A 21,434-nucleotide genomic window follows, 5' to 3' on the forward strand; every position below is an offset into this window, starting at 1 on the left:
CGAGCAATGGCCTGCCTCAGGCTGGTGAGATTCAAAGGAGTAACACACAAAATATCTTAATGCTGGAATGTGATCGATATGCGCCAGTTGTGGGGAGAACTGCTTGGTTAAATTCCTATACTATGCACTGTGAAACGTGTACCTGGCGTTCACTTGTTTTCAGTTTCATATAGCCGAACTAGACTCGAAGGTATCAGCGCTCTTTACATGAGCACCAGTTCCATTGACACACCTTTTTTAACATTTTTTTTAAATGTCTTGTTCATTGGGGAAAGGCTATAATCAGTCAGCACTGTTCTTAGTACGGTCATTCATGCAATCTGTTTTTGCTCTCCAAAGTGCTCTCCTGCGTGCATGAGCTAGTTTGCACTCTATTAAATACCTGTCCCGATATATGTACACATGAATTCAACATTGCCGATGTAGAGGCTGAAGAGTTGCATTTGACCGTTTTCGTTAAATTGTGAGCCAATATTGACAACAGGCATTTCACACCACTGTAATAACGTTCCAATTTGTTGGTGGTTCTGAGACCTGTTTTACTTGTATTATATACTGTAAAGTTTACCATCAAAGGGGAAATTGTCCCATTGAACACATTTTGGTGCAGCAGTGGTGCAACTTGGTTGCTTGCACTTTCTTGGTCTTCCAAGCAAGGCAAATCTTTCCACGTCCACACAACAGATCAGTTGCTCAGTTTACCTCTCGCCCTTCATCTGACTGGCAGGTACAGTTCAGCGAGCAGTACTCGGGTGAGATGTTCCATCTTCTGTGGCAACATACCTTCTTAGAGGCAGAATAAAAAAATAAAAAAAACTGGCTCTGTCATTATGAAGCAGCTGTCATCATCACCATGTCAAGCCATGCGGGGCTGGAAGCTAGTTTAGGGGAGTCTTCTGAAGTTTTAGTTCAGAGCCTCGTCTTGAGAGGTTCTGAAAGTTGCTGGTAGAAGTCTCTCAGAAGGCCTGCAGTAGTGAGTGGTAGGCCAAATCAGCCCAACACATCCACACCCATCACCAGGCCTTGCATTGACATGCCATTACTCCCTGCCTCAGATAGGTCACTGATGTGGCCACAGGTATAAGCCACAGCATGTTATTTGAGAGGGCATGAGCCAGGGGCAGTAGTTGAAGAGATTGGGAGGGCATGGTTATAGATTATGCCATATTTAGGCGTTTTATATCGGTCAAATTGATGGGCTGGAAGATTTGTGTAGGAGATAAGATGCAACATTGAAACCCCAAAAATGCAATTTTTTTTCTCCTATAAGTAGCCTCTCTCACATCTCCCCAAACCTCAGCAGCCGTGTGCCCATAGCTCTCACTGTCCTTCCCAAATAACCCAGCAACCTCCATGTAGCAATATTTGTTAATGTGTCCTGGACGTCATTCCTGCTACCTTCACTAGGACCAATTTCCCATCGGCTGCCCATCCTTGGCTAGCATTTGTCCCTGATTTGCTGTTGTGCAGTGCCTAAAAGCTTGAGGCACTGTGGATATGAATCCCTAGCCACCCATTCATCATTTAAGCCGACTGCAAACCTCCGCCTCAGAGTAGAACAACCCTTTTTTAAAGTTTTACCTTGCCATATGCCCTTACTCAGCTTCAGCTGCATACAGGTCTCAAGTCTGGCTTTTCTCTCCCTTTATTAATCACGGTCCTCTTTTATATTTTTACTTTTTATGTTCCTGTTTGTAGCATATGTATTTTTTAGACTTGCCTGCAGTGTACACTCCTGCTATCCAGTGTCTGGTCTGAAATGTTCAGTTTCTCCTCTGAGATTGTATTGACCGCAGTTGTTATATTGCAGCACCAACTACTCGTCCCCACCACGGAGTCTCTGGGATAGAGTGGATGCAGACAACATTGGGACACAGTCCCTATTCATTGAATTAAATCTATTTGTACCATGAGGAGCTCGCCACTTACACTGGTGACCCTTTTTCCGGCTGCGTTCAGGAGTTTGTTTTTATTAATTATGGGGATTGGCCAAGGTGGGATTGGCCAAGGTGTGTATCTCTTTGTGCGTGATACACACCACCTGGAAGTCAATTATATCATCTTGGGGAAGCCGGTGGCATGTTTATCAGAATTAAAGTCATTTCAGCCTGACGTCTTGGTTCCTTTCACCAGACTGTCTGCTAGCGTGGAGAACAGGCAGGAAGATGGAACAGGGCTGACACATACCTCTAATAGCATTTGGATTTAGGGTTTTACCGTCTGTGCTTATAAACGTTGTATTCTTTTACACTGTTCCCTAGAAATCGTACCTTTACATTTAGATTTTTTTTAGACCTATTCTTCCCCTTCCCAGCAGAGAAAAGAAATATAAAGGGCTGTTTAATCTGTCAGCATCGTTGTTCTTAATTCCATCTAAAAGGAACTACAGCTGAGGCCCCTTACAGAAAGTTCCCGAGAAGGTTTTTGGCTGTTCCGCCGTCTGTATGGCAATAGATGAATATGCTAATTTACTTTATGAATTTATAAAGTGCATTTCAACCCACGCATCCAGTTTGAATTTCATGGTGTACTTTAAAACTGGCCGGTATTCGAATTTACTGTGTTGCAATTCATCCATAGTTGGACTAGAGCAACTTAAATCTGTTAAGCAGTTTCAGAAGACCTCATTTTGTCTTGCACCATACAGTGATATTTCGTTATTGAAACAATTAGAGGTCTTGTAATACACATGTGCTTTGACCTGCAATAGGCAACATCCTCGAAGCTCCTGTGATTTTACTTGACACCAGCCAGTGCTGTGGCACTGGCTGAATGCGATTATTTGTTTATCCTGATTTGCACCACATTTTTATCCCAGTATTGAGCCATTTCCAGGACTGATCTGATGCACCTCACTGCTGACCTACACCACACCCTGCTATTCTATTACTGAGACATTCACAGAGCTATACCAATCCACCTCTTCTCTGATGTGCAGTCTGCAATGGTAACCCAATAATGACTCGCGTGCAGATATCTCCGAGAGCAACTCTGTTCTAGTTTAGTATGTGCTGAAATCCCATTACTGAAGTACCATAAGCAGTCTCAAAACGGGTGCCTCATTAAAGACAATGGAAGGGTGAAGTAAGTCCATTGCCCTGCTAGTCCATACTTTGATACGTTTACTGTAGACATCTTCTTTTTCAGGACCAACCACTTCACATCCCTTAAAAGCCTACTGTTTTGATTTCTATTTTATTCTTTAGGGGCTAACAAAATGAGCACCGTAATAAAGAGGACCAGCACCAATGCTAGAGATCTATCACATATGGCTGGCATCTTGGACTTTAATACATCCTAACCTACAGGTGCCTCTCCTTTTCCTCACCTATTTCAAATTGGACACTCTGAAGTCTTAAACATTATTTGAGAGCAGAAGCTTTTTAAGGGCTAACTGTAATACAAACCGTCTAGGTGGATCTCAGTCCTCTCCTCTCTAGACCCTCAACATTTAGAGTGGCTCTAATAACTGCTGTATCCAGCACCGGATGCATATTGAAAATTTTCAGTTGTAACCATATACTATCTGTTTACTGTAAATATATTTAGTTGCTTTGCATAGTTTTGATTTGTCGCATATTGGCCACTATACAGCTCCACTGCTGTTTGATATGATCTATCTCCTAGGCATCACAGATCACTGTAAAAAGTGCATGGTCAAAATCGGCATAAAAAACTTTAACTAGGATAAAACTGGGGCGGCGTGGCCAAGCAGCATGGCCGACAGGACGTGAGCTCTGCCGGCTCCATCCATCGGACCCTTTTAATCCTGTAAACCCTCCTGTTCGGGCTCCCGACGACGAAGACTGGTCATCGGAGCTGGGCCCCAACTGCCTGGGGTGTCCGGCGAAGTTTTCGGGGGGGCTCCTTGATTGTGGCCGGCGTTGACCCTTGCCTGGCAGCGCCCCGGGCCTCTCACCTCTCGAGGCCGGGGCTTGCGGCCTTCTGCCGGAGGGAGGTGGAGCACTATACTTACGGGCCGGCGGAGGCTCGGACTTGCGGTCCCCGCGTTTGGGGCGATTGGTGTGCCGGCGCCTGCTGACACCTGGAGCTCCGGTCGATTAGGGGCCGGGAGACATCTGCGGGCGCCGCCTGGGTGGCCCGCCTGGAAGCGGAGCTTCGCCGGAGGCGGGGGTGACGAGCCTGCCCTCCGGCCTGATCCTCGCGACATCCCCCACCCCCTGTTGAGGATCGTGGCTTTCCTGGTGCAGCTGCGGGCCTGTCCGGGACCCGGTGCTGGGCTGTAATTCTGCCGGGCGGAGGCGGCGGACTCGCTTGCGCCTGGAGGCGCTCTGGGATGGATCGGGACCCCCCCGAGCTGCGACCAACGCCATTTTGCAGGCGGAACTACTCGCTTGGGTGCGAGCCGCACAACGACACTGTGGCCGAGTTGGGAGGCCTGTCAAGTTCAAGTTCAAGTTTAAAATTTGTATAGCGCACTACTCACCCAGAGGGTCTCAAGGCGCTTGAGGGAAGGGGTACTTTACTGATCGAATATCCAAGTTTTTAGTTGTTTTCTGAAGGAGAGGTGTGTAAGGCAGAGGTGGGTGGGGAGGGAATTCCAGGTCTTGGCCGCTAAGTAGGAGAAGGATCTTCCCCCCATGGTGGATCTTTGGATGCGTGGAATTGTGGCGAGGGCTTGATTGGCCGATCGTAGTTGGCGGGTGGGGGTGTAAAAGGACAGGCGCGTGTTGAGGAATTCTGGTCCTAGGTCGTAGAGGGCTTTGTGTGCGTGGGTGAGGAGGCTATTCTCTTGTTAACGGGGAGCCAGTGGAGGTCTTTCAGGTGACCGGAAATGTGAGCTTGGCGGGGGATGTCTAGGATGAGTCTGGCCGAGGCGTTTTGAATGCGTTGGAGTTTGTTTTGTAGTTTGGCTGTGGTTCCGGCGTAAAGGGTGTTTCCGTAGTCCAGTCGGCTTGTGACCAGTGCATGGGTGACCGTCTTTCTTGTTTCGATGGGGATCCAACTGAAGATTTTTTTGAGCATACGTAGGATGTTGAAGCAAGATGATGAGACGGCGTTGACTTGTCTGGTCATTGAGAGGGAGGAGTCCAGGATGAAGCCCAGGTTACGTGCGTGGTCTGTCGGTATGGGTGCTGTTCCCAGGGCCGGTGGCCACCATGAGTCGTCCCAGGCGGAGGGGGATGGTCCTAAGATGAGGATTTCCGTTTTGTCCGAGTTCAGTTTTAAACGGCTGTTCTTCATCCATTCGGCTACTTCTTTCATCCCTTCATGTAGGTTGGTTTTGGTGGTGTTTGGGTCTTTGGTGAGGGAGAGGATCAACTGGGTGTCGTCTGTGTAGGAGATGATGTTGAGGTTGTGTTGGCGCGCGATGGATGCGAGGGGGCTCATGTATACGTTGAAGAGGGTGGGACTCAGTGATGATCCTTGTGGTACACTGCAGGTGACTTCGGTGGCCTCTGATCTAAAAGGGGGGAGTCGGACTCTCTGCGTTCTTCCGGCGAGGAACGAGATGATCCAGTCCAGTGCTTTTCCTTGTATTCCGACGTTGCTGAGGCGTTGTATAAGGGTGCTATGACAGACTGTGTCGAAGGCTGCGGAGAGGTCAAGTAGGATGAGGGCAGCTGTTTCTCCGTTGTCCAGTAGAGTTCGAATGTCGTCAGTTGCTGCGATTAGGGCGGTCTTGGTGCTGTCTTTGGCTCTAAAGCCGGACTGAGAAGGGTCGAGGGCTTTGTTGGATTCCAGGAAGGGCTGATTGTTGACGGCTTTTTCGATGACTTTTGCAGGGAATGGGAGGAGCGAAATGGGGCGGTAGTTCTTAAGTTCAGTGGGGTCTGCTGTGGGTTTCTTCAGGAGGGCGCTGAGTTCGGCATGTTTCCAGCTTTCCGAGAAGGTAGCGGAGTTGAGAGAGCAGTTGATGACGTCTCGGAGATGGGGTGCGATAATGGAGTCTGCTTTGTTGAAAATGTGGTGGGGGCATGGGTCGGTTGGCGATCCTGAGTGGATGGTGTTCATTAGGCGGATGGTGTCTTCAGTGGTGATTGGGTTCCAGGCGCAAAGGTTGTTGGAGGAGGATTTTAGTTCGGAGGTGGGTGGGGTGGACTGGTCTCCAAAGCTGTTATGTATGTCAGCGATTTTGTTGTGGAAGAACGAGGCTAGAGAGTCGCAGAGGTCTTGGGAGGGAGTGATGTCGTTGGTGCCGGCGGTGGGGTTGGTAAACTCTTTGACGATGTTGAACAGTTCTTTGCTGTTGTGGGCGTTGTTGTTGAGTCGATCCTTGAATGCTGATTTCTTGGTGGATCGGATCAGTTGGTGGTGTTTTCGGGTGGCGTTCTTGAGGGTGGTTAGGTTGTCAGTGGTTGGGTTTTTTCGCCAGGCTTTCTCGAGGGTGCAACAGATCTTCTTGGATTTCTTAAGGTCATCATTGAACCAGGGGGCTTTTTTCCAACCTTGTTTGGTTTGATTGTTTTTCAAGGGTGCTAATTCTTCAGCGTTGTGGGAGATCCATTGTGTGAGGTTGGTGGCTGCTTGGTTTGGGTCCGATGAATTGGCAGGAGGGTTTTGGTGGAGCGATGTGAAGAGCTGGTTGGTGGTGATTTTGTTCCAGTTTCTGCGGGGAATTGGTTGTGGGTGGTTGTAGGTCGTGGTCTTTTTGTAGTTGAAGTGAACGCAGCTGTGGTCCGTCCAATGGAGAGCTGTGGTGTTATTGAAGGAGATGTGCTTGCTGGAGGTGAAGATTGGGTCGAGCGTGTGCCCGGCACGGTGGGTGGGGGTGTCAACAAGTTGTTTGAGTCCGAGATTGGCGAGGTTGTCCAGAAGGGTGGTGGTGTTGCTGTCGTTCTTTTCCAGGTGGAAGTTGAGGTCTCCCAGTAGAATGTAGTCCTCGGTGGGGAGGGCGTGTGGGCTGATGAAGTCCGTGATGTCTTCGCTGAAATGTGTGCGGGGTCCTGGTGGTCTGTAGATGAGGGTGCCTCTGAGTGTGGTCTTGGGGTCGGTGTGGATCTGGAAGTGAAGGTGTTCGGCGGCTGCGAGGTTATCGTCGGAGCTGGTCGTGATGCGGATGGTGTTTTATTGGACGATGGCGATGCCTCCTCCTGTTTGGTTGGTGCGGTCTTTTCGGATGATCTTGAAGCCGTCCAGGATGGCTATGGCGATGTCGGGTGCTGATGAGGCGTTCATCCAGGTTTCTGTAAGAAAGGCGACGTCCGGCGATGTGGTGTCGAGTAGGTTCTAAAGTTCAATGGCGTGTCTGTGGACCGAGCGGGTGTTGAGCAGGATGCACTTCAGGTGGTTGTTGTCGGAGTTCTGCTTGGAGTTTGTGGATTTGGTGTGGGTCCTGATTCAGTCGAACTTGCAGGAGTGGCAGGTGAAGGGTCCATGGGTGGTTCCTGGGGCGGCTTGGTAGCAGTTAGGGAGTCGGCCGGGGTTGAGTGCTGAGAGGGTAGCGGCGTCATACGTAATGCGGGTGGAGTGGGTTTTGCGGGGGCCAGGACTCTAGGCTGCAGAGCGCCTGCCACTCGTGTTTTGGATCGCCCCCGGGGGGGCGGAGGAGAGCGCGTTTTGATCTGCACTGCTGGCGGGGGCCGGCCTGGACGCCCCGGACCTGCTCTGACTTGGGGGCCCGTCGTGGTTGGCGCCTGGCCCGGCCACCGGTGGCGGGGGGCTCCCTCTTTCCCCTGATACACCTCTGGGGGTCCTCGTCCTGTGCCTTGGTTGGGGGCGCCTGCTGGTGTGGGGGTCGCCTGTGGGCCCCGCTGGACTGGTGTCCCTGTGGACTCTGACTTTGTATTGGCCTGGCAGGACTATATTTTTGGCAGAGAGATTGGTCGTCCGTCCCCCCCCCGAACAGAAACTCAGGGAGATGCACTTGCAATACATGCTCCTATACCCAGCCAAGCTCAAGGTACTGTCGCAGGGAAAGGCGCCCTTTTTCGAGGCCCCGGCCGAGGTCTGGGAGTGGCTGGAGATCCGGGGAGACGACCTCACTCCGGGAGAGCGTGGGATTCCCCGGGGGAGATGGGGCTCCCGCCAATCCAGGAGACGCAAAAGCAGGCGGAGATGCCGATCCGGGGCGGCGGACAGCCAGGAGAGCGGCAGAGTTCTGGTTGGCGAGGATGGGGCCCTGCATTTGGGACCGGTGGAGGTGGCTGATGGCCTCGGGCGGTCCTCCCTCCTGAACAAGATGACATCCTGGTCCCAGATACACTTCTGGTAACGGCCGACGCAGTACCGCGGACGGCCCCGGTGGTCGCGGAGACTGCGGTGAGTGGACCCCCAAGGGCTGAAGTTCCCTCTTGAGAGAGACTTGGTAATTTCCGTGAGCATTATGTTTGATGGGTGACTCAGTCTGGGAGCCGTAAATGGGCTACTTAGCTGGCTATGGGTCTCCCGGGGTGGACCCGCCGAGGTGGGTGGGGGGGGGTCTCCTTTAGATTGAGGGACATGACAGGCGGTGGGACGAGAGCATGTTCCGGGTTATTGCAGTGAGTGTGCATGGTTTTGAGTCGTAAGGTCGAGTCTGAACTTTTGATATGAACGATGGGTTTGGTGGGGTGTCGGGGTGGGGGGGGGGGTTGTTTTCAATGTTGTTGTAGTGGGTTGGCCTTCTTAGGAGTATGGGGTGGCTGTGTACGTCCTGGCACCGGCAGGGGAAGGGCAGAGTGGCGCGTGTGGTTGTTTCTGACATTTTGCTCGTGGGTGGGGGGAGAGGGGGTTGTTGGAAGGGGAAGTTCTGGGGTAATGTTTTTGGCATCATTTGTATTACAGGTCGGGCACTGGGGAAGAGTCACTCTGTGAGGGAGATGATACGACCGGGTTGAAGTTTTTGGAACCCATGGGGTATAAGTTTCTGAGTTGGAACGTGAGGGGGCTGGGTACATGCACCAAGCGATACAGGTCCTCTCCTACCTCCGGAGACATAAAATATCTATAGCTTGTCTGCAGGTGACCCACCTGGTGGATGACGGGGCACAAAAGCTAGGGAAAAAGTGGCGTGGACAGTTGTATCATGCGTCCTTCTCCTCTTATGCTAGGGGGGGGTCCTGATTTGGGTGGCGCCGGGGGTGCCGTTCGCTATGCAATACATGGAGGCGGACATTCAGGGGCGGTACCTGTTCCTCAGAGCTACACTGGACGGGAAGGAATTGGTCATATTGAACTCCTACGCTCCCAACATTGATGACCCGACATTCTTTGGGGAATTGCGAGATACTTCCACCCATGATCTGGGGACCCCATTGTTCTGGTTCGGGGATTTCAACTGTATTCTTGATCCAGTCCTGGATAGGTCCCCCCCTCGGGAGGGTGCTAAACCCCGCATGACTGCCCAGCTTAGAGAAGTTGTGAATATTGTGGGAGCGGTAGATATCTGGCGCCTGAAACACCCGACCCAGCGGCTGTATTCTTGTTTCTCGCCCACGCACAATACGCATAGCCGTCTCGACCGGATCTTGGTGGCTGATGCCGGGACTAGCCTGGTGATGGAGGTGACACACCAAGCCCGGTTCCTGTCCGATCATTTCCCGGTGAGTTGTGATGTTCAGTGGGGATCCCAGGTGACTCGACCTCGCACCTGGAGGCTCCCGGTGGATATACTCCGTGACCAGGTGGGTAGGGCGCATGTAGATAAGGCGATAGAGGACTACACAGATATCAACTGGCGTGATAGGACGCTCTCCCTGGCTACCAGGTGGGAGGCCCTTAAGACAGTGGTGCGCGGCGCTTGTATGGGGCTTACCTACGGAGTTCGTAGGCAGCTTCTTCGCGAGCTCCAGTGGGAGGAGGACGTTGTCTTGAGGGCCCAATTGGTGGTCGACCCTAGCGGTCCCCAGCGGCGGGAGGAACAAGCGGCTCGAGCCCGGGTACATGATATCCTGGATCGATTGGACAGGTACACCCTGGGCCAATATAGGCAACGCCTTTACCGAGAAGGTGACAAGTCGGGGAGGCTTTTGGCCTGGATCCTGAAACGGGAACAGACACCCAAACGTATTGTTGCCCTACACGACCAGGCGGGTGAGATAGTTTATTCGGAGCGGGCCCTCCTTGAGGTCCTCCAGTCCCATCTGCAACTAGTGTATCAGGCGAACCCGGCCATTTCGGCGGCCACTTATCTCCCTTATTTGCAGGAGTTGCTAGTGCCGACCCTTTCAGACTCGGACCGTGAAGACCTGGATTCGGCCCTGAGTCTATTGGAGATACAAGGAGCGCTTGCTCGCTTGCCGCGCGCCAAGTCGCCGGGGAGTGATGGATTCTCCGCGGAGTTCTATTATGAGTTTTGGGAAAGATTGGCGCCACTCCTGTTCCAGGTCTATCTAGAGGCCTTTGAGAGGGGAGTTCTTCCAAGGAACATGGCTCAGGGGGAGATCTGTATGATTCTCAAGCCAGGGGGGACAATCATGACCCTTCCTCATACCGCCCCATCACTATGATCAATACGGATGTTAAAATATTGACCAAACTGCTGGTTACTCGGCTGGTGCCATACATGGTGCATCAAGACCAGTGTGGTTTATACCGGGTCGTAATAAGGCGATGAACCGGAGACGGTTAAACCATATACAGCACGAGTTGAGCGGTAGGGAAGAGCAGATGGTCTTGGTCTCTATAGATCTAGCCAAGGCCTTCGATACGGTAGTTTGGGGATATCTGCAGGAGGTGCTCCGGAAGATGGGCTTTGGACCCAACTTCGCTCGCTGGATCAAGATTTTGTATAATTCCCCGAGTGCCCGGGTCTGCCTTGGCGGGGCGAGATCGGAGGAGTGGCAGCTGGGGCGGGGAACGAGACAGGGGTGCCCCTTGTCACCGTTGCTTTTCGCCCTGGCCATAGAGCCTGTTGCGGTTAAGATTCGCACTGAGCTCAATCAATGGGGCATCATGGTAGGCGGCACCTGTCATGTTTTGTCGCTCTACGCAGATGACGCGTTGTTCTACTTGTCCAGCCCTAGGGAGGCCCTTCCACGGTTGTTACAGCTCCTTGACTCCTTTGGGGAGGCCTCGGGCCTGCGCCTCAATCGCAATAAATCTCTGATTTTTCCGCTTTCGGGATTTGACACAGTGCGCACGGAGGACCTACCGGAGCTGGGGCTACGCTGGGAACTGACCAGCTTTAGATATTTGGGCATCCACGTGACCCCGACGGAAGACCAGTCCCTCGCCCGTAATGCGGACAGAGTGATTGCCTCGCTGTATCATTCGGTAAAGTTCTGGAATGTTTTGCCACTCTCCCTCATGGGGCGGCTGGCCATTGCCAAAATGGTGATGCTGCCGAGAGTGCTGTATATTCTTCAGAATTTGCTGTGCCCCCTTCTGCCGACGGTGTTTAGAACCCTCAATTCACTGCTCACGTCCCTGCTGTGGGCGGGAAGGCGTAGCAGGGTGGCCCTGAGCACAGTCGTCTGCTCCTTTGAGGAAGGGGGTTTGGAGGCCCCACGCTTTGACCTCTATTAATATGCGGCACAGCTCCTTCCGGTGGCCAGATGGTTTGCCGACACAGATACGTGGGAGACGAACCTGCTGACTGGGCGGGCCACGGTGCAAGAGCTTCAGCAGGCACTGATGCGAGGTTCGGGGGCTTCACCCGGGCTACCATATGTGGTCCGGCACACGGCTAATGTATGGCAACGTTTCATGGAGAGGATCCTGTGCTCGGCACCCTTTCATAGGGAGTTGCCGATTTGGATCCTGGCCCCTATGGTGGAGGTGGAGAGCCAGATGTCCTTCCGTGCATGGAGAGAGGGGGGGCTGTGAGTTGCTTGCGGACCTGTACCCCTCAGACAGTTTCCTGACTTATGAGCAGGCGGAGGAAACATTTGGCCTCAGCGGAGGGCAGTTTCTTCAATACCAGGGCCTGCGCTCCATTGTGCGAACGATCTGGCCGCAGTGCCCGGACACCCCTCAGACGACCCATACGCTTCATATTATGTTGTCCTGTGGCAGGGGACGTAAATTGATTACTCTGCTGTACGCGGCTATGAAGCGCGATTCAGCCCCCCGGTCCCACCGTCATCGGCGCCCTGGGAAAGGGACCTGGGTGCGCCCCTGGACCAAAGTCAGAGGAAACTCATAGGACATTGACAAGGCGAGTTTCTTGTAATGCTCGCTTCAAGCTGGTTCACTTCAATTTTCTTCATCGTACCTATCTTTCCCCCACGGTGGTGAGCCGGTTTTCGCCGGACAGACGGGACAATTGCCCCAGGTGTGGTGCGGGTGGGGCGGGATTCCTACATATGGCCTGGGAATGTCCCCTGGTGGGGAGCTTCTGGGCGGGGGTAGTGGGTCGTGTTGCGGCTGCTACCGGCCTCCGAGTTGACTTGTCCCCCTTGTGCTGTCTGTTGGGATTGGTACCTAAGCCCAGGAAACGGAAACTCCCGTATAAGTTGCTACAATTGATGCTGGTTTTAGCTAGGCGTAGGGTCGCCATTACGTGGATGGGACAAAGAGCCCCTGAGGTAGACACTTGGCTTAAAGATGTGAGGGAGTGGGTACTAGCTGAGGAAACACATATCCAGTGCTCCAGGAAAGATGACAAACTACAGGAGGACCTGTTGGCTTGGCGAACCATGTGTATGGCGGGGTTTGGCACAGAGTCTCAATCTGATTCGGAGGGGACCAGTGGCGAGCTGTTCTCTGCACCTGACTTAAGCCCGGAGGGGGAGGGGGATGCAAGTATATGAGTATCTGTCTGTATGGTGCGATTTATAAGACCTGGCCTGCATTCCTCACGTGTACTGTAATATAATGCTGGTGACGCTTCTCTGTCACGTGCACTTCCTTGTTTACAGATGTGGTCTTGTTCCGTGAGTGCCGTAATGAGTCCATCGACCTGTGTACTGCTGTTTTTATTGATGCCTATGTGGGGGGGGGATTGGGGGGGGGGGGGTTTGCTTTTTGTATTCTCCAAAATATGAAAAAAATAAAGGTTTTTAAGAAAAAACTAGGATAAAACTAAATGTGCATACTAGGGCCAACTATATCTTTTTCCTGTGACCAGTTCTTGTTTGTTCTGGTTAATATGTGTGTTGCATCCCTAGGCCACTTAGGTCATCACACTTTGATCACAGCCATATGCTTACTTGCCCATCATTTAGTGTCCAGTGTAATTGCATCATCTTCCATGCAGTGTGTAGAAACGGTTTCATCCAGTGCAATGCCACTGAGTGCTAGATGAGGCTGTCCTTGTTTTGCGTTTTATTGATTACTCCCCTTCGTGCATAAATATGTACACATTCTCTTAATAGAATAGTCTTGACAGTCCTATCTGCTTTAATAAACTATTTATATGATCTGGTAAAGCTTAAAGAATCTTGGCCGGCTTTCTTCTGTTTGAGATTTCTCCTTGATCAGATCCGAAAATATTTATCAGCCTAGCGAATATCAGATTATTGGTTGTATGTTTTTTTTACGTATGGGATTATTGCATATATGGGTGTATGTGCCTTAAAAATGTTGTTTAACTTCACTCATCCGAATGATCAGCTGTTAATTTCGTTGGGGGGGGGGGGGGGGGGGGGGTAGAGATAGACTAAATACTAGGGTTATAAATTGTAAAGCCAGGGTTCAACTTTTTTCCGAACAGCGCCAGGGAAGGTTGACAGCCAAGACACCAAGGAGGAGAATTCCAAAGAGGGCAGCTGCTTTTGAAAAAGCTTTGTCGCCAGAGCTTTCAGTTAAGGGGAGACCCCCTACATTTTTCCAGACAATTGCGACAAACCTGATTCTAAAGAGCTGTTGAAAAATGCACAGAGATATTCCAAGATAATTGGGCTTGTCCTTCAGCAGGTGTGCTGCACAAAGATTAGTGGGAGAAGCAAATGGGCAAGATTTATCCAGAAGTAAATGAACATCAGGAGAAGCGAGAATGATTCTAGGTAAGACAGAGAGGAAGGGGATAGTGAATAAGTGGCTTGGAATTTAGATGGACAAGAAATTCGAGGTTAGTGTTTTTGAAATATATAGGTTATTAATTACATGTACTTCGCATGTAGGTTGATTAAGGTTTAGGTGGCATCTCTTGATGGTTTCTGGGTAATGTCTATGACAAGGGTTGTGTGCCCTTTGGTTGACTACTGTTTGCTTGCTATAAGACTTTAGTACAGTGTTGTGCACTAAAGGGTATGTTGTGGATGTGTTGTGTTCTAATATGTTGGTGCACAGTATGGCATATGATGTTCCTAATGGTTAACTTTCCTTGGCTAATGATTATTTCATTTTCTTTCAGGTACACTGACAGTCTATAATCATGAGCAATCCCTTTGCACACATCGTTGACCCATTGAACCCTGAGCAGCCAGAAAAAAAGTTCTACAATCTGAATAAGTTAAATGATTCGAGATATGGTATGTAAACCATGTGGTCAATTGTGACATGATTTTTTTATAGTGTGGCTCCCGAAGATGTACATTGGAATGGAACACTGCTTGTATATGCGTAAGGATATTAAATATGTTTTAATTATGTGTTTATCCAGCAACGGTTGTATGTCACTATTGAAGGGGCCAATGTAAAACCTACAAAAATGTAGCATGCACTACCTGCCCAACCAGAACTACTCTTAACTCTAACTACACTTAACCTGAGATGATAAAAATATTTCCAATTCCTTTTAGGCACTTTTCTAATTTGAGACATTAGTAATGTAATAAAACCTTTTATAGTCCCTATCTCACCCCTTCCTTGAGACTTGTTCTAAGTAAGACTAAGTGGTCTCTACGCTTGATAGGCATGCTTCTTTTGGAAAATTGTGCACTTTTAGTCACATTTAGCAAATACATACCACGAACCTTGGGCTAAGGACTTTTGTATTTTTCTAAGTTGGCAAGTGAAAAAGGATGTGTGTATATATGTTTTACAACTCCTCTATTAGTATTAGTATTCATTGCATTGAGGCAATAAGAGGAGTTCAGATGCTTATTCACAAAATTAGACTTGTGTGATAGAAATTAGCAAACATATGTATATTCTTCGCATCGTTGTGCATGCACCGTGGAATGCAACCCTCTCCGCAACAGGTTGATTTGTATAAGTGCAAGAGAGTGTAATAGAACTTTTACAGTGTCTTTTAGTGTTGTAATTTCACTTTTTGAAAACGAAGATCTTAGTGCATCAATGTAAATCAAGCCAGAGGCAAAATATTGAACCACCTCTGAAGTAAATGCACTATATTATGAGGACTTCTATTAAAAACACAGCTAGAAATAGTATATGTTGGGCATAGTAATCAGTGGAAGCAGCAAATCTAGATTAGAACCTTAATTTATTATATTCAGTCTAAGTTGACCCTTAAAGATAATATCTCTTAACTGTAAATATAAAAAAAAGCCTGGTGTGAAAGATTTCCACTTAAGGTCCTCAAATGATTTGGTTCCTATGGAGAACATAATTGGGAGAAGTAAAATCTATCCTTCGCTTTCCAGACAGAGTAATAATCATTAAGGATTGCTGGTAGTACTCTTAAAATTACATTTACTACATAGATCCCTACAAAAACTATAAAATGGCCCTAATAGGTTCAGCTTGCCACAGTGATGCAATTCAGCATCTTAGTTTATAACCATTTTAATTGCAATGAACTAATGCATTGAAAAAGTAGCAGAATCAACTTGCAAGAGGTATATCCTCTGACCTCCCATTAAGATCTAATCAACATTTTAAAAGTGAGCATGGCCCACTCTCCTTGTCCGAATGGCAGTTTCAAAAAGCACAATCCATTTCATACCACTGAAGATAATTATTTATAAACATTATGCACCATGTATAGTGGTATGGAAGAGGTGTGGTGCAGCGGCCAGGGTGACTGACGCCGGAACATGGGGCTCATGGTTCAATCCCTGGCGCCGGTGGCAGGTTAGCCCAGCACCATGTGACTCTGGGCAATGGCTCGCTTAATCTTCCCAACCGCCTCCAGCGCCGGGACACCTCGCCTGAGGTAGCTGCACACTTTACAAATGCGGTGGGTGTGTGGGTGTGTGTGTGTGGGTCGGTGGGTGGGTGGGTGACTGGGTGTGTGTATGTGTGTGTGTATATGTATATGTGTATATATATATATATATATATATATATATATATATATATATATATATATATATATATATATATATATATATATATATAAATTAAATTATGGAGGCATTTCGATCCTATTATTTTTATTTATTGCATTGGCCTCTCAACGAAATCCCTCAGCCTATTACATTTGTCTCAATGGAGAAGAACATTGTTGATGAGGATTATTATGATTTTGCTGGTATCCAGCTACCTGTCAAAAATCCTAGGCTTTTTCAAATTAATCTCTATAGCAATGGCAGTTAAGGTGACCTATATTGCCACATCATCAGCTTAGGCTGTGATTTCTATTACTTGTGTTTTTTCAAATGGCTGGGGAAGCAACTTTTTGGGAAGTGGTCATGATGTTATGGGTATGAGTAAAGTGCAAATATCCGTGTAGGAAAGGTGACATCCTGCATTGTACCTCACTGTATATCGGTATGGCTGGATTAACAGCCCATAGAACATGTATGAACTGCCAGATGTACACTTAGTTTTAGAATTGGAGTTTAAAAACACACCAGAATTGCACCGTTTGGCAGAGTACCCATAACAAATTAGAACTGGTATTGGAGGATGTGTCAAAGTGCAATGCGGTGTTAATATGAACGTATCCGTGTATAAAACCATGTTGCCACTAGAAACTAAATAAGTTATGGGTCTGAATAGCCTAAAGGCAAGAACCTTAGCAAATAGTTTGTAGTCAGGAGATAGTGCTTTTTCCAGGAAAGATAAATTCCATGATCAGCGGAGTGATCAGACCGCACAGTCGGATGTACCTCTGTTACTATGGCAGAATTTAAGACAGAGAAGGGTACACATCTCAAATTCAAGAATAATGTTGGTGTGCTTTGAGGTACAGTATAGTTGGCAATATTTTGAGGGCCACAACCTCTGGTTACATAATGTATTCAAGAAAATACCATTGTTTGCAAACCATGTGCCCCAGATGACTCTTATTGGTCAACTGTGCAGAGTTACATAGGTTTCTACATGAAATTCAATGCAGAGTGGTCAGTGGCTAGTTCAATCGCAAATTGCTGCATCAATTACATTAATAACAACTGGACTGTTGGCATTTGTAGTATAAATAGAACATATGTCAGTTTACCTATTCTTGTTTCAATTTTAAAAATCTTCCATCTTCTCCAGAATATGCGTGGATCTTACTGACCCGGAACTCATTACTACTAATATAAATTGCAACATCCTATAATGGGAGCCTTTGCAAAGTGAAAACAATCCACCAATAACTGAGCCGCAACAAAAAAACTTCTATCTTTTGCTTCTGTGTGTGTTTGCTTAAGGAGACAAAATAGTGTTGCTTCTTAAGCTTTCAATCTCCTTATTTATATATTATACCATTGGGCACACTCTGCCACCCTATGCTGTGAGGAAATGGTGGAGGTTGCAAGGGTTTTACCTCTAGGAAAAAGTTTCCAGTGGAGACTCACTACACGCTTGAACATGCCTTACTTACAGCTTTTGGCCGCATACCAAATCTATATATATATATATAATGATGTATTGTTGAGTCAACTTAAGATAAAATTGTTTGGTATAGCATGGTTTTAGACAATGTGCTGACATGCATACGAGTGACCTTTAAATAATCATACGGTATGGTCAAAAAGCAAGAACCGAGCTGTAGGGTGGTTCGAGGCTTCCTGTCAGAACATGAAATCCTATTTGAGGAAGGTAACTAGACAGCATAGGTGTAGGAAGCTGGGGTACATCCCCACTTTTTGCCAAACTTCTGATGCGCTTTGACTGAATGTGCACTGCCAATCAGGTTCCCAGTACCTTTGTTCTTTCTCCCAAAACAAATCCACAATTGGACCAACTTAAGACACCCCTGCGTAAGACCTTATGAAATGGTACCCCTGGTACATAGGGCATTGATACTGAAGAGGGTACTCAAGGGCTGCAGCACTAGTATTGTCAACCTGGGGACCCCTCACCAAGGCCATGCGAACTGGCCTGCAGCCTGCGTGCCTTGTGCAGAGAAAAACGAAAGGTCAATGTGGCACACAGCCCTGTGTTGCATGCCAAAGCAGCACTGCCCAGGTATATGCAAGTCATCCCTCTGGAAGGCCTCTCTGCCCTAAGGCAGAGTGCAACATATTTATGGTGAGGACATATCTGCATGAGCAGATAAGGCCCTGCAATATTAAATCCATTGTTAATATTGCACGTGACAGTGAAGCCTTATAGAGTCATGGGCTGTAAACTCCCTAAAGTAGAGTTTTACAACATCATGAGTGTTTCACTGAACCTAGCCGTGTTTGATATCAAACTACCCCTCATAATAAACCCACCCTGATGTCAGGGTTGGATTTATTTTAAAAAAATGCACTCCGGGGTCCACTGAAAGACTAACAACTCTAGTGTGTTCTTAACTGCTCTGAGCCAGCCTGCTGACCCGAGACGCTGTTCTGGACACATAGGTTGAGAGCCAGCGCTCTCAGTAACGAAGCCTATGTCGGGCGGAGGGCTTCACACCCCCTCCCAGCCAGGATGTGTAATCTGAGGCAGTGAGCATCAAAGGGCTCAGCGACCTTTGGTCACCACCCCATCCTCTCCTGTATCTCCCTTCCTACCTCAGCCCCTTTTGGCAGGAAGAAAGGCAGGAAACGTGCAATAGCCAGGAGGTGTGCCCACTTTTGCCAACCCCCACTCCTCTGGTGGGGGAAGCGAGGTAAAGCACAAAATTCACTGTCCACCATCTTGAAGATGGGGAAAGATGGCCAATAGGGTTTAGGGAAGTACCCCCTCCTATTGGAGGCAGGCATTTAGGGGGTGTAGCTACCCCAAGGTCAGGGGCCCATTGGCCTTTGCCCTCTACGACCTCCATTTAAAAGCATTGGGCCCCCATGCTGATTTGCATTTGGCTGCCCCTGTGCCACTGGGGATGTCGCTTTGGTGTTGTTTTGTGCCCCGCCCTGTGCCTACCTCAACCCCCTGGGCAGTTGCCGTAAGACCGAGGGTACCTATCTGCAAACTGTGAAGGGCATCATTGGATGACATTGGGCCCAGTGACCTCTGCGCCCAGCGGCCCCATTACCACTGGCGGTGCAATACCTACCAGGTCGTGAAACTTGCCCTGTATTGTCCTAAACACTCAACGCCTGAGGGAGTAAGTTGAGTACTTGCCTGCAAACTGTGTAACATTGTTTACCTCCATAGCATTGCATTGTAGTTCTATCTATTGCATTGCACTGTCTAACCATATCACTGCAGAAGCATTCAACTGTACTTGATTGACATTTACAGAAAACATTCTTAATACTGTAAATTATATAACTGGAGTTACAAAACATTACTGCATTCTTGAACAGTATTGCTACTTTTAAAACACTGAAACTTGCCTGCATCAAGTGATTTTTGGTTCTAGTATTAAAACCACATCGTAACAACTTTTTATACATGGGGTTTGCACTCTATCCCAGTCAAAGTGGTGGATTCATATGAATATCTGGGGTTTACATTTACTAGGAATTTAAAAAGTGGAATGCTTATATTGGGAGCTTAAGATCTAGAGCTCTGCTACAAACCACTTGCATGACTAAGTTTAACCAGTTCTATGGGGCATGTCTCTGGTTCCCTTCCTGAAAGTCTATGAACGGAAATACCTCCCCTTACCCTATATGGTGCAGATATCTTTACACTTGATAAACCCTCTATTTGGGATTTGGTGGAAAGTGCAGTCCTTAAGGGCCGACCAAGTCTGCCCAGAGTACAATGTCTCAGGGTATTTGAAGATAATTACACTTGGCTCTCTGGTATGTAAGGGCCAATTCCTGCACGATAAAGTTCGTAAATAAGATAGGTTGGGATGAAGCAGTATTAAACATTTCTAAGCTTTGTTGAGGAGACATCCTTGTCAGTGAAGGAGAGTGAGCCAGGGACGTTCATTTAAGGATATAGGATCTTAAAGCTGTGCATACTACATGGGGCGCATAGAATTTTCTTCTCTCTACCCTACTAAACCTGCATTGACAGAATCGACCTAAAAAGTGGGTTGCACTCTGGATATGATCTACCTTCTAGAGAAACCACCAAGTTTACACTGTAGATGTAAGGTCGAGATGATGTTTTCCTGTATTTGTCCCAGCTGCCAGACCCCAAGCTTCATAATGAAATTTTGAAAATGAGATTGCGGTGCTACCCCATCTTTTTAGGGCTCGCGAAGCGAAAAGCCCTTTTGAGGGGGGTTTGAAAATGGACCTGCAAATTCCTCACGCTTGTGCATGTGAGTTTCCATTTGCGGCCTGCTATTGGCCTTTCACTGCTTGCTGTTCTGTAAAATAGACACCAATAGGCGAGAGACGGGCGCATAGCTCCGCCCCTGGCCTATTGGTGTCTATTACGCGTATTTCCTGACATGCTTTATTTCTCCTCGCTCAATTGTTGCACAGCCCTTAAGCATTTCACACCTCCCCAGTTTAATTCTCGGATCAAGGTTTATTCTGCTTCTCCACTAAAGTCGCAGCATTGTAGCTGTGAACCTTCAGAGACATTGGCTGTCAAGTGTCTCGTAATCATAAGGAATTGAATGATATCAACAGCTGCCAATAGATAGTGAACACTCTTCGATGATACTCCTCTTTAAATTCTTGTGACCATCTTCTGGTAGCCTCTTCTGTCCCTTCCCATTTTTATGCCTCTAAATGGTACAACTTTCGAATGTAATCATTGCTTGTTAATGATTGAAACCGTTAAGTTCATGAATCAAAAACCTTAAACGACCACATGAAGGGTCCTGAAGAGATTTAATTATATTTTATAGGGGCCCATTTACAACCTGCCCTAAAACGAAGGAGACTTATTCAGTTTTTTCAGGAAAGCAGATTATGGTATCTCGGAATGGCCGTTTTTGTTGCAAATTAGAGGACTGTTTATTGTAAGCGATGTTTAAGAGGCGCAAGTTCAGTGGAAGCCTCAAGGTGTAATTTACAATTCATATTAAACTACTAGACAACGCATGCTGTGCACGGTTTCTGATTTGACTCCTTATTCAACAGTGTTTCTTTCGTCTTTTATATTAGGGAATGTCAACAAAAATGACCCATACTGGTGGTCCTTTCTAGGATTGTCAAATCACTTTGCTTGGGCGATATCTGGTTTTCGAGTGCTCGAGTATCCTAATTGATCTTGTCCAGAGCAGCTTTCCATTCTTCTGTGTATAGCTGGTATCTGCAGAGACTTAATACTTTGTAGACTGTGCAAGAATATAGCTATCTTTTTTTTTTTTTTTTAACTTTTTTATTGAATGTAAAGAACAAGAAAATAGAAAAACAAAAGAAAACAAGGCAGTCCAGTACAAGCATGTCATCATGTGGTTATGCGGGGGGGGGGTTACAAACGTAAAGCTAACAGTATCGCATTCAAAATATACTGTGGGATGGGGGGGAGAGAAGGAGAACAGA

At 47.9% G+C, this 21,434-nt stretch overlaps 1 protein-coding gene across 4 annotated transcripts in view; it reads left to right on the forward strand.

The window, feature by feature from the left end:
• Window positions 1–21,434, forward strand: part of ACO1 (aconitase 1) — a 418,934-nt gene that overhangs the window by 129,920 nt on the left and 267,580 nt on the right. For all 4 annotated transcript variants that reach the window (XM_078675989.1, XM_078675987.1, XM_078675990.1 and 1 more), the window contains exon 2: window positions 14,180–14,297. In XM_078675989.1, coding sequence (XP_078532115.1) covers window positions 14,201–14,297 — 97 coding nt within the window. In that variant the 5' untranslated portion in view covers window positions 14,180–14,200. The remainder of the gene's footprint in view (window positions 1–14,179; window positions 14,298–21,434) is intronic.

The sequence above is a fragment of the Lissotriton helveticus genome, chromosome 2_1, assembly GCF_964261635.1.
Source record: "Lissotriton helveticus chromosome 2_1, aLisHel1.1, whole genome shotgun sequence".
Classification (NCBI taxonomy): Eukaryota; Metazoa; Chordata; class Amphibia; order Caudata; family Salamandridae; genus Lissotriton; species Lissotriton helveticus.